Source organism: Strix aluco, chromosome 26 (assembly GCF_031877795.1).
Source record: "Strix aluco isolate bStrAlu1 chromosome 26, bStrAlu1.hap1, whole genome shotgun sequence".
In the NCBI taxonomy this organism is placed as follows: Eukaryota; Metazoa; Chordata; class Aves; order Strigiformes; family Strigidae; genus Strix; species Strix aluco.
The window spans coordinates 3,275,800-3,289,846 of NC_133956.1; the positions used below are offsets into that span (position 1 = coordinate 3,275,800).

At 60.2% G+C, this 14,047-nt stretch overlaps 1 protein-coding gene across 1 annotated transcript; it reads left to right on the plus strand.

Annotated features, from left to right (window-relative positions):
* The first annotated feature begins 1,189 nt into the window (after positions 1-1,189).
* MFSD2A (MFSD2 lysolipid transporter A, lysophospholipid) lies at positions 1,190-11,197 on the plus strand. The gene is made up of 14 exons (XM_074850913.1): positions 1,190-1,310; positions 1,393-1,515; positions 2,099-2,223; positions 5,561-5,684; positions 5,810-5,888; positions 6,483-6,655; positions 6,768-6,858; positions 7,489-7,610; positions 7,924-8,007; positions 8,893-8,976; positions 9,314-9,426; positions 9,638-9,781; positions 9,971-10,147; positions 10,541-11,197. Exons 1-14 carry the CDS (start codon positions 1,233-1,235, stop codon positions 10,596-10,598), a joined length of 1,575 nt encoding a protein of 524 aa, XP_074707014.1. The 5' UTR covers positions 1,190-1,232; the 3' UTR covers positions 10,599-11,197.
* The last annotated feature ends 2,850 nt before the right edge of the window (positions 11,198-14,047 follow it).

Genomic DNA, 14,047 nt, shown 5'->3' on the forward strand with positions numbered 1-14,047 from the left:
CGCGCCATGCCAGGAGCCACCCACCCCGCTTGTACCCAGCCCCCGCTCGGTCCCTGCTCAGTGCCAGCTGCCTGTCCTGCCTTTCCTCCCTGCCTGTCCCCGTCCCCATGCAAGGGCAGCTCCGAGTGGCAATCAGGCGATGGCACCAGGTGCCACACTGGCCACGCTGGCTCGGCCCCGCTATGCAGCTGCATCTCGTGGCACATCTCGGGGTGATCTTTGAACCCCAGTGGCCTGAGCCAAGCGGAGTTGGTGGCTGTCACTGTGGTGACATGGCACTGACACGGGCATACGTGTGCCCGTCGGTGGGCAAACAGCTGAGGGGGTTTGGGATCAATGTCCACGTGGCCGTCCAGCACAGGGGACACCGCAGGTGGCCCAGGGAGAGGTGCTGGGAGTCACTGTCACCCTCTGAAGCTGCAGTGCAGCAGCCAGAGGCCATGGGTGCTGATGTTGGGGGGGGGCTCCTGCTTCACTACAGCCCCCTACAGAGGAGGGGTAAGAGTGGGGCTACGCTGGGGCTGGCACTGAGGGTCTCCAGTCTCCAGCTCCCACTGGCTGGTGCCACTGGGAACCCACAGGACAGGGACGGTGACGGTGCCTCTTCCAGCCCTGTCCCCTTGTAGGGCAACGCAGTGTTTGCTCAGCCTCTGCATCAGTGGGGGCACCTGGGGGGGAGGATGGAGGGGTGGGGCGGTGCAGAAAGGGAAGGGATGAAGGGCTGGGATGGAGTGGGGGGATGGGGGGGGGGTTGAGGGATGGGGATGGAGGGTTGGGATGAAGGGCTGGGGGGTGAGGGGTGCGGGGTGAGGGATGGGGGATGAGGGGTGGGGGGTGAGGGGTGGGGGGATGAAGGGATGGGGATGGAGTGGGGGGATGAGGGGTGGGGGTGAGGGGTGAGGGATGGGGGATGAGGGGCGGGGGGTGAGGGATGGAGGATGAAGGGTTGGGGGGTGAGGGGTGGGGATGAAGGGTTGGGGGGTGAGGGGTGGGGGACAGAGAAGACGTGGAGGAAGGATGAGGCCGGCGGGGTGGGAGGACGAAGGGAAGGGGCTGCGGGCTGGAGGAAGGGCCGGGACAGGAGCAGGAGGAGGAGACGGCGGCCGCTGCTCTGGGGAGGGAGGGAAGGGGGGGGGGCGGGGAGCGGGGCGGGTACGGCCCCTCCCGGGGCGGGGAGGTGCCGGTACAAGGCCCGGGCGGGCGGCAGCGCGGCCCCATTCATCGCACACGGCATGGCCGGGGGCGGCGGCGCGGAGCGGGCCCGGCCCGGGGGGCTCCTGCCGGCCGCCTGCCGCCAGCCCCGCCGCAGGGTGAGCTCCGGGGGGGTCTGGGGGAGGTCGGGTTGGCGCTGAGGGTGTTCTCCGGTAACTCTAACGCCGAGCCCGGTTGCAGGAGAGCCGGGAGCGGCTGTCGGTGTGCAGCAAGCTGTGCTACGCCGTCGGGGGGGCTCCCTACCAGATCACGGGCTGCGCGCTCGGCTTCTTCCTCCAGATCTACCTCCTGGACGTGGCGCAGGTACGGCCGGGAGCGGGGGGGGGGTGACCGGGACCGGGGCTGGAGCGATGGGGGGGCTGGAGCCCCCGGTGCCGCTTTGCCTGGGGCTTGGCAGTGCCCCGGCCCCCGCTGGGGAGATTGCGGGGGGGGGGAGGATCGGTCACGGTCACGCAGGAGTCGCGGGCTGGGGGTTTCCACTCCAGGTGTGGAGCTGGGGTTCCCGAGGCGATAAAACGGGTTCGTGGTGTTGGTCCTGTGGGATGTAGGATCCGTCCCACAAACCCGCAGCGTTCTGGGTCGGTGTGAAATAAGGAGGGAAGCCATGGGAGAAGTGCCCGTGGGAGCGGCCTCGTGCCGGCTGTGGGGTGGGTTTTGGGGAGATCAGTGCCGAAACGGCAGGAGTTTGGTGTGGGAGTGTGGTGGGGCAGCGCTGGGAGGGACTGGGTCATCGTGCCTCAAATCCCACTGTAGAGGGGGAGAGGCTGAGGGACCTGTCCCCTGCTCCCAAATGGCAGCGGGGTTGGGAAGGGCTTTGAGGAGCTCAGGAAGGGCAGCCGGGGGCACGGGGGTTTGCGTTCCCTGACATAAGACCTTGTTCCTGCAGTTGGACCCTTTCTATGCCTCCATCATCCTGTTTGTGGGGCGAGCCTGGGATGCCATCACAGACCCCATGGTGGGCTTCTTCATCAGCAAAACGTCATGGACCCGCTTCGGCCGCCTGATGCCCTGGTAAGAGCCGCGTGTAGCACCCCGCATCCCTGCCTGATGTGTCACAGCGCTTCCGGTCAGCCTTGGGTGTCCCTTGGCGTGAGGTTTGCAGGGCAGGACATACTGATGCCCTATCTCATCCGGGTGAGATGCCAAGTGCCCCAAAAAGCCCAAGGTGCTGCCAAAAGCTGGGGCTTCAAGTCTGTGCCTGTTACTCTGAGCCTAAGTCGTGCCCGTATGAGCTGAACCTGGCTTTCCTCCGTGTCGCTGTGCCTGCAGCAGCTCCAGCCTCCCTGAGAGCTGCCCCAATGCCACGCTCTGATGTTGGACTTTGTTTCCGTGGCGGTCGCTGAGCGCTGGCTGGTGGCCGGGCCACACTGCCAGCAGAGCAGGTGGCCTCGCACCCAGAGGGAGGAGGGCTGGGGGTGTGTGCGGTTGACGCGCGGCGGTGGGGTGCCGGCTGACAGTCACGAGGATGCTCTTCTGGCAGGAAAAGAGCTGTCATGGATCTGGGTGTCTGCACGTGGGCGCTTCTGCTGCCCTTGGGAGCGGGGTGCTGCATGAAGGGGTGCGGAAGGGAGTTGGAGCAGATGGGAAGGGGTTTGCAAAGCCCCAAAAACCTCGTGCCTGCACCCAGGGCAGACTCAGGACGTCTGTAAACCCTGCCCCTGTGCGGGACACGGAGCATTGCAGGGTGCTAATGCCTAAGTGTGGACATGGCTGCATGTCCTCTGCTAAAATAACCCACGTCCTGGGTGCCTGTGGGATTGCTGAAATACAACGCAGCAACGGGGGAAGTGGAGTTAGAGGGACACGGTCCTTTCCCCTGCAGATTATACCCTCTGTTTCTGGGCTTTCCTGGAATAGCTCTGGGCAGCGGCAGTTGGCTGTTGTTAAAGCCAGGCTCCACACATGGCCTGAAATAGTTTCTCTGCAGCCACACGTGTGGCAGGGTCTGGGGTCTGGAGATTAGAGCAGGGCTGCCTGCACGGAGCCGCCCGGGCGCGCGAGCAGGGCTGTGCGGGATGGCCGCTGCTGCTCCGCTCTCCGTAACTTCTCGTCCTCGAGGCAGGGGGTGGGGATGGAGCGGCTGCATTCCTCCAAACGGCTCCTGCTTCGTTAAAATTAGACAGAGCTTTCGACTTGTGCTGGGCCCCTCAGCAGTGCCAGGGCAACCGGCTGTGAGGAGTTTGGATGGAGTTGAGCTGAGTTTAAAGCTCCCGAACTCAAGGTTTGTTGGCTGCAGTGGGGCTGCAGAGCTGCTTACTGCTGCCTCAGTTTCCCTGGGTGCAAAGCCAGGAGCTGCAGGGTGGTCTCAGAGGCCGCTGCCTGACCCCAACCTTCATCACCCATGAGGTGACCCTGTGTAACCCCCCCGTGTGTGAGGCTTTATTGCCTGAAGTTTCTGCCAGGGTCTGATCTGTGAGGCCAAGCCTCAGCCGGCTGCTGGCAGCTCTAGCTCAAAGCTCGGGGCTGCTCTGGCTCCTCGGAAGGGAGAGGAGACCTTCCCTGGGGGCAGTGACCTCTCTCCCTTTCAGTTCTTTCTTTCTGAAACAATTTTGGCACGTTTTGTCCCAGCAGCTCATCCACAGGCTGCTGCCTCCTCTCCCCTGGCCTCGGGGACCCTGCTCTGTCCCCAGCCCTGAGCAGTTCCCCGTTTCCTTGACCACTCCAGACTTTCCAGTGACTAAACTTTTTCTTGATGTGTTGGTGACTGAAGAGCCCGGCTTTGACCTTCCTTCTCCGGGGCAGCAGCCGTTTGCAAACGGTTAACCGCCGGGCCGGGAAGGGGTGTGCGAGCCGTGGCACAAAGGAACACACCATCGCGCCGTGGCCAATGAGCGGGTGAGCGCGTCACGGCGGCCTCCTCCAAGCGTCTTAATCACCTCGGCCTCGGTCAGGGGTAACTCGCAGTCACTTGTCTACCACTGCCAGGAGGTGCTGGCCAGGGCTCAGCACCCAGGTCCCAGTGCTGGGGTGGGCCCGGGGGGGGATTGGCACGCCCAACGCACACATGCTGGCACCCATGGCAAGCGTGACGTGGTTCTCGCTGCGCGCTTGTGGTGACTCATTCAAAATTTCCCTTGGCTCCACGTATGCGTGTGGCGATAAGCGCGCGGGAGAGGAGTGGCTGGGGCTGGCTCGCCCCTTTCCTCCCCCCGCCGGGTGACGTGCGCCTGGAAAAATGTGCATGTGTTGGGTCCTGTGCAATGTCTCTGCCGGCTCTCCATCCATGGTGATTCAGTTTCTCGCTCTCTGCCTCCCCCCCCCTCTTAAATTTAAACTTTGCGTCCCGTTCGTCAGCCCGGACGGAAAGATCTCGCTGTACCCTGGCAGCGGAGTGGCGGAGGGCCAGCCCTGACCATGCATGGCTCTGTCCTGTGTCCGGTTCCGCTGGATTCATTTCAGGATGCAGCCCCTGTCCTGTAGTTTGTGGAGCACGGGGTGCTTGTAAATCCCCAAACAAAATCAGTCTCCTGAACAGATGTGGATGTAACCTCGACACCTGGCTTGCTTCCCTCCAGGAAGAGGAATTCCTTCCGTGCCCTCCTGAGTGATGGGGGGACCTGGGTGCTTGTGGTGTCCCCAGGCTGCTGGCGCAGGGTAGGGCTGTTCCCTGTCTGGGTTGCAGCAGGACAAGGGTTATGAGATGTGCTGGATGAAGCAGGGAGATGCTCCGAGTGGCTTCTCGCTGCGATCACCCTCGTTGGCCCTGCTGGGACTGCTGCCAGCGCTTGAGCAATCCCTTCCCATCCTCTGTTGCGCTTTGCATCCCGTGTCCCTTTGCCCACAGCTCCGGGAAGCTGAGCAGGGGTGGAAGAAGGAGCCAGCCTGCTGCTGGCTGGTGGTTTGCCCCATCCCTGCCAGCAGAACGGAGGTGACCCCGAGACCAGGGCTCGGGGGGGCTGACAGCAAAGCCAAGCTGGTGAGAGGCATTTGGCTGCGGGGCTGTGCTGCCTGGCTGCTCCCCAGCCCTTGCCGGGATGAGGGAGGTGATTACATCCCGCTGAACACACAGCGGTGCTGCCTGGGGGAGAGGTCGGGGCTGGGTGTGGAAGCCAAAGGCAGGAGCAAATCAATCTCTTCCATCCAAGCAGGGATGTCTGTTTTTGCAAATAAAGCTCTTCTTCCCACCCTGTGAGACCTGAGCTGGTGCCTTCAGCCTGGTCTGAATCACCCCTGTGGCAGCCACCTCCTGTCCAAGGGCTGGAGCAGGGTGGGCCACCCTGGGGCAGCTCAGGACACCCCAAAATCAGATGCCTGAACCCCACTGGGTGTGTGGCAGTGGGGAGAGCTGGGCTGGTGGGGTTACCCAGGCACTGTGTGCTTGCAAGGCTGACACTGTGTCTTCCCAAAGGATCATCTTCTCCACCCCGTTTGCTGTCATCTCCTACTTCCTCATCTGGTTTGTGCCGGACATCTCCAGAGGCCAAGTGATGTGGTACCTTGTCTTCTACTGCATCTTCCAGACCCTTGTGACGGTGAGTTGGGCTCTGCACGCACTGGAGCCAGTGGGTGAGGGATGAAGAGGACAAATCCTGCCTTCACCTCACTGAACTACACAGAGGTTCCCATCCCTGAGGTAATTCTCCTCGTGCCATTGCAGTGCTTCCACGTGCCCTACTCTGCGCTGACCATGTTCATCAGCAGGGAGCAGAGCGAGCGGGACTCAGCCACTGCCTACCGTAAGAATATTTCCTTCCCTTCCTCGCCATGGCTGGGGGGAGCTGGCGCTCAGCTCCTCTGCTGCAGCTCTCACTGGGGGATGATCCTCCTCCACATGCCTTGCTGGAAGGGCTCATTTGGTCGCACCCCACCCCAAGGATGGTGTGTGATGAACATCATTCAGGGCTTGAGTTGCAGCTGGTCGAGCTCTTCCTGTTCCTCTTCCCCAGCTCCTCCAGCAGACATCCTTATCTAGTCTGGCAAGAGCTAGGCTGGTGGGGGAGGTGGTCCCTGTTACAGCCACCTGCCAGGAGCAGATGATGGGGCATCCGAGCTTCTGAGTCTTTCCTTCTGCTGTGTCATACAGCAGTGGGAGCAGCATGACCAAGTCTTGGCCTCTCTCCCTGCCTCAGTTTCCCCAGCAGACACTCTCCTTCCCCACAGCTTTATCACTTGGCAATTTGGAGGGAGCTGTAGGAGAGCTGGGCTGGCTTATTTCTCCTGGTGAAGCACAAAGAATTGCAGCTGGGGAGGCTCTGCTGTGGAGAAGGGTTTTGCACCCAGGCCCTGGGTGCCCAAGGGCTGTGCTCAGTCCTGCTGGCTTCTCCCTCTAGGTATGACGGTGGAAGTACTGGGCACTGTGCTGGGCACCGCCATCCAGGGCCAGATCGTGGGCAAGGTGGTTACTCCCTGCATTGAGAGCCCCCTCTTCATCGGCAAGACCAACTCCTCGGTGGCCATGGAGGAGCTAAACATGACCCACGACACCGGGTCGCTCACAGACACTGTAAGCTGGGGAGGACCTGCTGGCAGCCCCTGTCATACTCTCCTTGCCGTTTTGACTGGGCTGGCTTCTGGGATGAGCCCCCTCCCTCACTGCTCCTTCCTCTCTTGCACAGAGAAATGCCTACATGATCGCTGCGGGAGTCATCGGGGGACTCTACATCCTCTGCGCCGTGATCCTGTCGGTGGGCGTGCGGGAGAAGAGAGGTGAGGCTTGAGACATGCTGGAGCACTCCGAACTCATGGGAACGCTGTGGCTCCTGCCAGGGGCTCCCCAGGAGCCTGGCTGAGCTCTCAGTCCCTCATTTGTGGGTCAAGCCCCAGAGGGGAGGGGCAGGTAGAGCTGAGGTCGGGGTATGGGGGGCTGGGGAAGGCGCTGCAGAAGGGCAGCACCATGGGCAGGAGGCCAGAGCATCTCCCGGGTGCGTTAGAGCACAGCCCTGAGGACTTAGCTCTCTGCTCTGCACTGTCAGAGATAAACGTTATCTGGCAAAGTTTTTGCCTGGGCAAGGTTGCTAGTGCCAGTTAGGGCATCCCGGGGTGAGGTGATATCCAAAGTCCAGTAGCTTCTGCCCTTCCTTCCCTCTGCTTTGCGACCAGCTCCGCTTATCCTGGGCGAATCAGGCCATGCTCTCCCCTCCGTGGAGCTGAGGGACCCCTGCGTGAGGGCAGGGAAGTCCCCACAAGCATTGCCCTGACTCCCTTGGGGTGGGATGCTGTGGGTGGGCAGGGCCTTGTGCAGGGTGCTCAGCAGCAGGCGTGAGGCACTGCACCCCTTGCACCCAAGGGTGCTGTTTCAGTGGGTCTAACGATGGGCTGATCTGCTCTGCTCCCCAGAGTCCTCTGAGCTCCAGTCGGACGAGCCTGTCTCCTTCTTCCAGGGGCTGAAGCTGGTGATGAACCACGGGGCCTACATCAAGCTCATCGCCGGCTTCCTCTTCACCTCGCTGGCCTTCATGGTAAGCGCAGCCGGGCTTGAAGGATTGGGGAGAGGGAACAGCAGCAGCACAGCTTGGGGAAGGTTGGGGGATGAGCAGCGTAGGGCCCAAATAGGATCCCCGTGGGCTGGGAGCATGTGAGGCGACAGCTCAATGAACTGGAGCTGCTCCAGGCAGAGAGGAAGGATGTGGCCTCATGCCCTCGGATGGGTCGGTGAATGGCCGCTTTCTTCCCCTGCCTGTGCTTTGGGTGCGGCCTAGCGAGGAGACGCGCATCCCTCCGGGGTGGCTGGGGTGCCCGTCCCCACCTAACCACTGCCTGCTTCCTCCACAGCTGCTGGAGGGTAACTTTGCCCTCTTCTGCACCTACACCCTGGGCTTCCGCAACGAGTTCCAGAACATCCTCCTGGCCATCATGGTGCGTATGGCCCTGTCCTGGAGCCCCTTGGGGCTGGGACTGTGGTGGAAATCAGGCTGTGGGATCCTGTGGGTTCTCCCCAGGACCTGGCGTGGGCTGAGGAGAGGGAGGCCGTGGGGCTGCAATGGTCTGCCGTGGGGACAGTGACCGAAGGTCCCCTGGGAGGAGGGGAGGGAGAAGGAGCTGCCAAATGTCCTGCAAAGGCCAGGCGGGTTCGCAGGAACAGCGAGGCCTTTGTTCCCCTGTGAAGGCAGCCAGAGACAGGGGAGACCAGGAGCCGTGGGGGCCTTTTGTCCAAATCCTGCCACTTATCTCCCTTCCCCCCTGCATTGAGAAAAGGATCTCAGTGTTTACTGCAGGAAGATGGAGCAAAACAGCTCCTTGGGAGCCCTTTCCAGCTTGCCTCATCCCTGGGAGCTCTTCCCACCCTCCCTGTTCAATGGGGTGGGAAGGTCCAAGGTGCCAAGGTCCTCACAGAAGCCTGGCTCTTGGCCATGCTGTGTGCAGGAATCACTGACAAGATCAAGTCCCTTCCCAGCAGTGAGGACTGAGTCGGGCCCTTGCTCTGTTTGGGCAGGTGTGCTGGCACCGGCCGGGTGCCCTGAGGACAGCGGTGCTGAGTGCCAGGGTGCTCTGCACCAGGAGAGGAGGTGGCCCCACACGCCTGCTCTAATTGCAAGCTCTCCTTCCTGGGAGCGGAGGCAGGCGAGGGATGGGTGAAGGCAGGAGCAGACAGCATGGCTGTGTGCCAGCTCGGAGCATGTGGAAATCAGCTGCTGGAAAAAGCTGGAAACATGATGGAGCTGCTCCTTGCTGGGAAGAGCTTTTCCCCCAGAGAAGAGCGTGGCCAGCAAGTGACACCACAACCCGCTTCTTTTCCCACAGCTCTCGGCCACCTTGACCATTCCCCTCTGGCAGTGGTTCCTTACCCGCTTTGGGAAGAAGACAGCTGTCTACGTGGGCATCTCGGTGAGTGGGTCCCCTCGAGTGCAGAGGTGCACGTGAGGATGGTGTTTCCCATGTGGGGTGAGCAGAGCCGTGTCCCTCCGAGAGGGCCCAGAACTGGACAGGGGCTGCTGCTGATGATGATTTGGTGCCTGTCCCTCATCCTGCTGTTTGTGCTGTCGTGGATGTGGCCCAGGCCAGCAGAAATGGCTGCGGTGGGGCTCTGGGAGGAGGGCTGCACCACTGCTTCCCCGGCCATCCCTGCAGTCAGAGGGCTGGCACGGAGGGGAGGGAAGGGGAAAGGCCAAGGAGTCTGGGTCAGTCACTCCTGACGCCAACCTGGTTTCTGTTCCCTATCCAGTCTGCCATCCCCTTCCTCATCGTGGTGGCTGTCCTGGACAGTAACCTCATCGTCACCTACATCGTGGCCGTTGCAGCTGGGATCAGCGTTGCAGCTGCCTTCCTCCTGCCCTGGTGAGTGTGAGGTCCTGGTGCCCTCAGCACTGCACCCCAAGAGCTGGGTAAGGTACTTCCAGGGCCTGCCGGAGTGGTTAGAAATCCTTGGGAGGGTTTTTTGCAATGTTTTCAGCCCAAGATGAGGCTCTTGGAGGGAAATCCTCTCAGCAGGGAGAGGAAATGCTTTGTTGGCTCGGTTCTAGTGTTCACCATCCTGCTGTCTGCACAGGTCCATGCTCCCGGACGTTGTAGATGACTTCAAGCTGCAGCACCCTGACTCCCATGGCCATGAAGCCATTTTCTTCTCCTTCTATGTCTTCTTCACCAAGTTTACCTCTGGGGTCTCCCTGGGCATCTCCACACTCAGCTTAGAGTGAGTTCTTGCATGGAGCCGAGGGGCAGGGAGGGAGGGGGGGAGGCAAGACTTGCACCTCTGCATCCAGGGCTGGGAGGGAGGTGGGGCGGGTCTAAATCCAGTTGTGGCTCCGAACGTCTCCTTGCAAGGTCAGGTTCACCTCCTACAAACTGTTTCCTTTGCCTGAAGGTCCCTTTCTGTCCGCAGCTTTGCAGGGTACCAGACCCGGGGCTGCTCCCAGCCCAGCGAGGTGCACTTCACCCTGAAGATGCTGGTGTCAGCTGTGCCCGTGGGGCTGATCCTGCTGGGCCTGCTCCTGTTCAAGCTGTACCCCATCGACGAGGAGAAGAGGAGGAAAAACAAGAAAGCCCTGCAGGACTTAAGGTGAGTGTCAGCTTGTGCTATGCAGGTAGCAAGCACAGCACGCCAGTGGGGTGTGTGGGGGCAGGATCAGGCCCAGACGGGTTGGGACACCCTGTGACTTGTCTTGGAGGATTCTTGGACCTGTGGGTGGTGGGGTGAGAGAAGGCTTGGCTTGTTTTTCCAATCCCGACTTCCAAAGAAATGGCGTGAAGTGTTTGAAATCAACGGGAACCCGCCCCAGTTGCTAAAGAAAACTCGTTTGGGAACTGCGCAAGGCGGTGCCGTCCCTCTTGAGCCCTTCAGAGCCTCCTCAGCTCTGTGGCAGAGATTTGCTCAGAGGCAGGCCTTGCTCTGTGACTAAGGCCTTTGCTCCATGGCTTACTCCATGCCTCCTCCCCAACCCTTTGCCCCCAGGGAGGAGAGCAACAGCAGCTCGGAGTCGGACAACACAGAACTGGCCAGCATCGTGTGACCCCGGGCTGGCTCCGTCCGCTCACACCGGGGCTCTCCGAAGGACTCGGCCCCTCCAGGGCCGGACCAGCCTCGTGCCGCTGTAGGTGTGCGCCGTCAAGGAGCGCCTGGGAGAAGCCGTGCAGAGCATCCACCGACTCAAACACGAGATCTGTGCTGGTCTCGTGCCTTCCACGGGATCCACAGAGCGCTGGTAGTGTACATTACACAAATTGACCCTGTGGTACTCGTGTGCCGCACGAGAAACAAGCACTATTCCTTGCCGGGTCCTGGAGAGCAGAAAAGCCCGAAGTGGGATCCTTTTGCTCGTAACACTCGTGCCCGCTGCCCGTCTGTGCCTGGCCCGTGTGGGGCCGATGGCCTGTGGGACCCGGGGTGATGGTTAGTGTACATTACACTGTCAATGTGACCGCGCCAAGGACGTGAGCTCACCTCTGCTGTCTGTACATACGACACTAACTTGGAAAGCTGTTCTTTTTTTATAGAGCCTAATTAACTTAATGATGTAAATATGAAACTATTTCCTATTTGTATATATCTGTACAGAAACTGAACTTGAGGACCTATTAATATTAATTTACATAAAAGTGGGCGAAGTTAGCAGTGTGGATGTGGAGGAATATTTTTTTTTTGTTTGGCTGCTTTTTTTGTGGATGTCAGCAAGCCCAGGGTCCCTTTACACACCACGGGGTGCAGGATTGACTTCCCCTGAGCTGAAGGCGCAGGAATGCTGTAATCCAGGCAGGCGGCTGTGCCCAGCAGCCCCTTACCCCCGTGTGGCTCCTTGTTCGGTGCCTGCACCACAGCAACCCAACAAAGGCTCTATTATTTTCTCTCTTTCAAGAGGGAACGGGGGTGGAGGGAGGAATGAAATCAAAGTGCTGCCTGCGGAGATTGTGAACCCAGGGCTGGAAACAGGAGAGGCAGCTGGGGAGCGGAGAGAAAGGGAATGCGGGCTGTGGGTGACACTCAACACTTTCTCCCAGGGCAGAGTGCTGTGCAAGCGCTAATCTTCATGGATATTTATACCTTGCTCTCGCATTCCCCTCTCCACAGCAGAAATAGGGAGAGCCCTGCCCTCTGCGTTCCACAGGAGCACCACGCTCCTGCAGCAGCAAGGGTAATGCAGAGGGGAAAAGCGGCTGGAGTAAGTGCAGGGAGGATGCACCAGAGATGAAGCAGCCACCCATACAGCTGGGGCAAATGCCTGGTGTGAGGGGACTGGGCTAGCTCTGCCGCTCTGTCCCCATGGCCACTGCGCTGGGGGACAGGGCTGTTGCCTTTTGTTAAGCCCATTTGTCACACCAAGAGATGTGTGGGGTTGGTGCCTGAGTTGAGAGTGGCCCCTCTGCACAGGGGGGCTGGGAGGAAGGATGGCTCATCCTTTGTTCCAGGTTTGGGTACAAAGGACTGGAATGAGGGTGGGGTTTTAAAAATAGCCAGAGGGATTAGACCTTAGCTGGGAATGCTTAACTGGGCCCCACTCTGCCACCATGGCGTGGGTCATGGAAAGAAGCAAAAGGGATGCTGCAGGGAGGCTGGGAGCTGGCTTTGTGCTGAGCAGAGGGCAAGAGGCGGCTTTAACCATGGCCTGGGTGCCCCCTGCTCTCCCAGGGATGGAGCTTGCAGCAGAGAAACAAGGACTGGACAAAACAAGGGGGACAAAGCCAGGGCTCTCTGAAGGCCCTGTGGCAGGGCAGGTAGGTGCCATGTGCACCATCTGCAAGAGAAGGAGGAGGAGGGCGGCAGCGCTCCAGCCAAGCACAGAGCTGGAGATTGTCACAAATGTACTGACCTCTGCCCTGCTCCTGGCCGGGTTTGTGAGGAGTCATCCTGGCCATTGCTATGACCTGGCTGCCTCCGAGGGGTGTGGGCAGCCCTGCTGTCTCCAGGGATTTGAAAGACTGCTGCAAGCTTTTCTTTTCAAAGAGTTTCAACAGAAATCAGGGACATTTTATTCTTTGCCTCCTCTTTTTTTTTTTTTTTTTTTTGGCTCTGTGGGGTTCACGAGGAGTCTCTGTTTGGGTTTTTTGCAGCCGGCTCAAGAGACTAAAACGATTCTGAGCTTGAACCAGGGCCTGGATGTTCCTAGCTGAGCACACCTCTTCTATTTGAGGCTTTTAAGAAAATAGATAGGGGGAAAAAAATGACCATGGGAGGTGATAGCACTGAGCCCCAGGCAAAACTCCGGCCTTGAAGCAGAGGCCATGTCTTGCTTCAGTTGTGATTACAGAGGGCTTTCACTCCAAGAATGAAGAAATCTCCTCTGGCAGGGGAAGTCTGCCTGGCCAGAAATGCATGGGGAGATGCTGCCTGCACCTACAGCTGGCCTCCAGCAGCAGCTGTGCTACGGCTTAATCTACACTAACCTTGAAGCAAATGCACCCAAGCGTCTGGGAGCACCTCCCTGCAGAGCTGGAGTTACATGGCTGCTGCGTCCTCCGTGCCGGCTGGGTGAGCCACGTGTCGGGGCTGATGTACAGGCAGCGTTGGCCCTGTGAAATCAAAGCCAGAACATGGAAAATGCAGGGTGTCAGCTGTGTGCTCAGCACCTGCTGAGCTGATGCCTGGAACAGCATATGGGCTGGGGCTGTGCTGCCCAGAAACCATATGTGGGTGCTGGGAATCAGCCCCGAGTCCCAGCTGATGGGCTTTAACAGGCTCCTGGGCCAGCTGGGGCCAGGGGCTTGGGGAGCGTTCCCCTGAACTCAGGGAACTGCTGCCCATCCTGGAAGGGAGCAGAGGATTTCTGTTCTGCTCAGGGAACCAGGTTGTCTGGTCCCTTTTGTTCACAAAGGGAAGAGCCTTTCACTGTGCATTGGTGAAGGTGCAGGGGAGCAGTGAGGCTCGTAGAAAGAGCCTGGCAGGGGTGCAGGCCCACGTCCCAGCACCCAGGGCTCGCTCAGCAGGGAGGGCAGGCTGCTGTGGGCACCCCTCTCTCCACTGACACTCATCACAGTACGTCAGTGCACCCCATACCCCTTCCCAGGGCCTCCGGAGACAAGCTGCAAGGCTCCCCTTGAGCCCTGGGGAAACCAGCTGAGTGCCAACTCCCAGTGCCCGTGGCTGAGCCTGGACTGGTGGGCAGCTCTGCCTCTCCTGCAGCACAGAGCTCTCAAAGGGGCATTTCAGGAGGATGCTGCCCTGGCCACACCACAGGGCAGCACTGAGGTGAGCCAGTGACGTGCCATCAGGGATGGATGTGCCAGGGGGAAGGTGGAGAGGGGGCTGGGAGGTGATGGGGCACAGACAGACCTTTACCCCAACCACAGAACACTCCTCTGGGGAGGCGACTGCGGAGGGGACGAAACCAAGCCAATGTCAGTCGTAGCCTCCAAAGGGCAGCACATGAACCTGCAAAACTGGGCTTACATCCTCTGTGTGTCACCAAAGGTGACTTTGCCAAGATGCAGGTCCCTTCCTGGCTGAGGCAGTGGGAGGCAGCAGGAG

Excerpts from the sequence above, each read along its gene's own strand:
- MFSD2A (XM_074850913.1), top strand. The coding sequence starts at position 1,233 with ATGGCCGGGGGCGGCGGCGCGGAGCGGGCCCGGCCCGGGGGGCTCCTG. Across the intron at positions 2,224-5,560 it reads TTCGGCCGCCTGATGCCCTG|GATCATCTTCTCCACCCCGT; the intron begins GTAAGAGCCGCG and ends GTCTTCCCAAAG. Across the intron at positions 9,427-9,637 it reads GCTGCCTTCCTCCTGCCCTG|GTCCATGCTCCCGGACGTTG; the intron begins GTGAGTGTGAGG and ends CTGTCTGCACAG.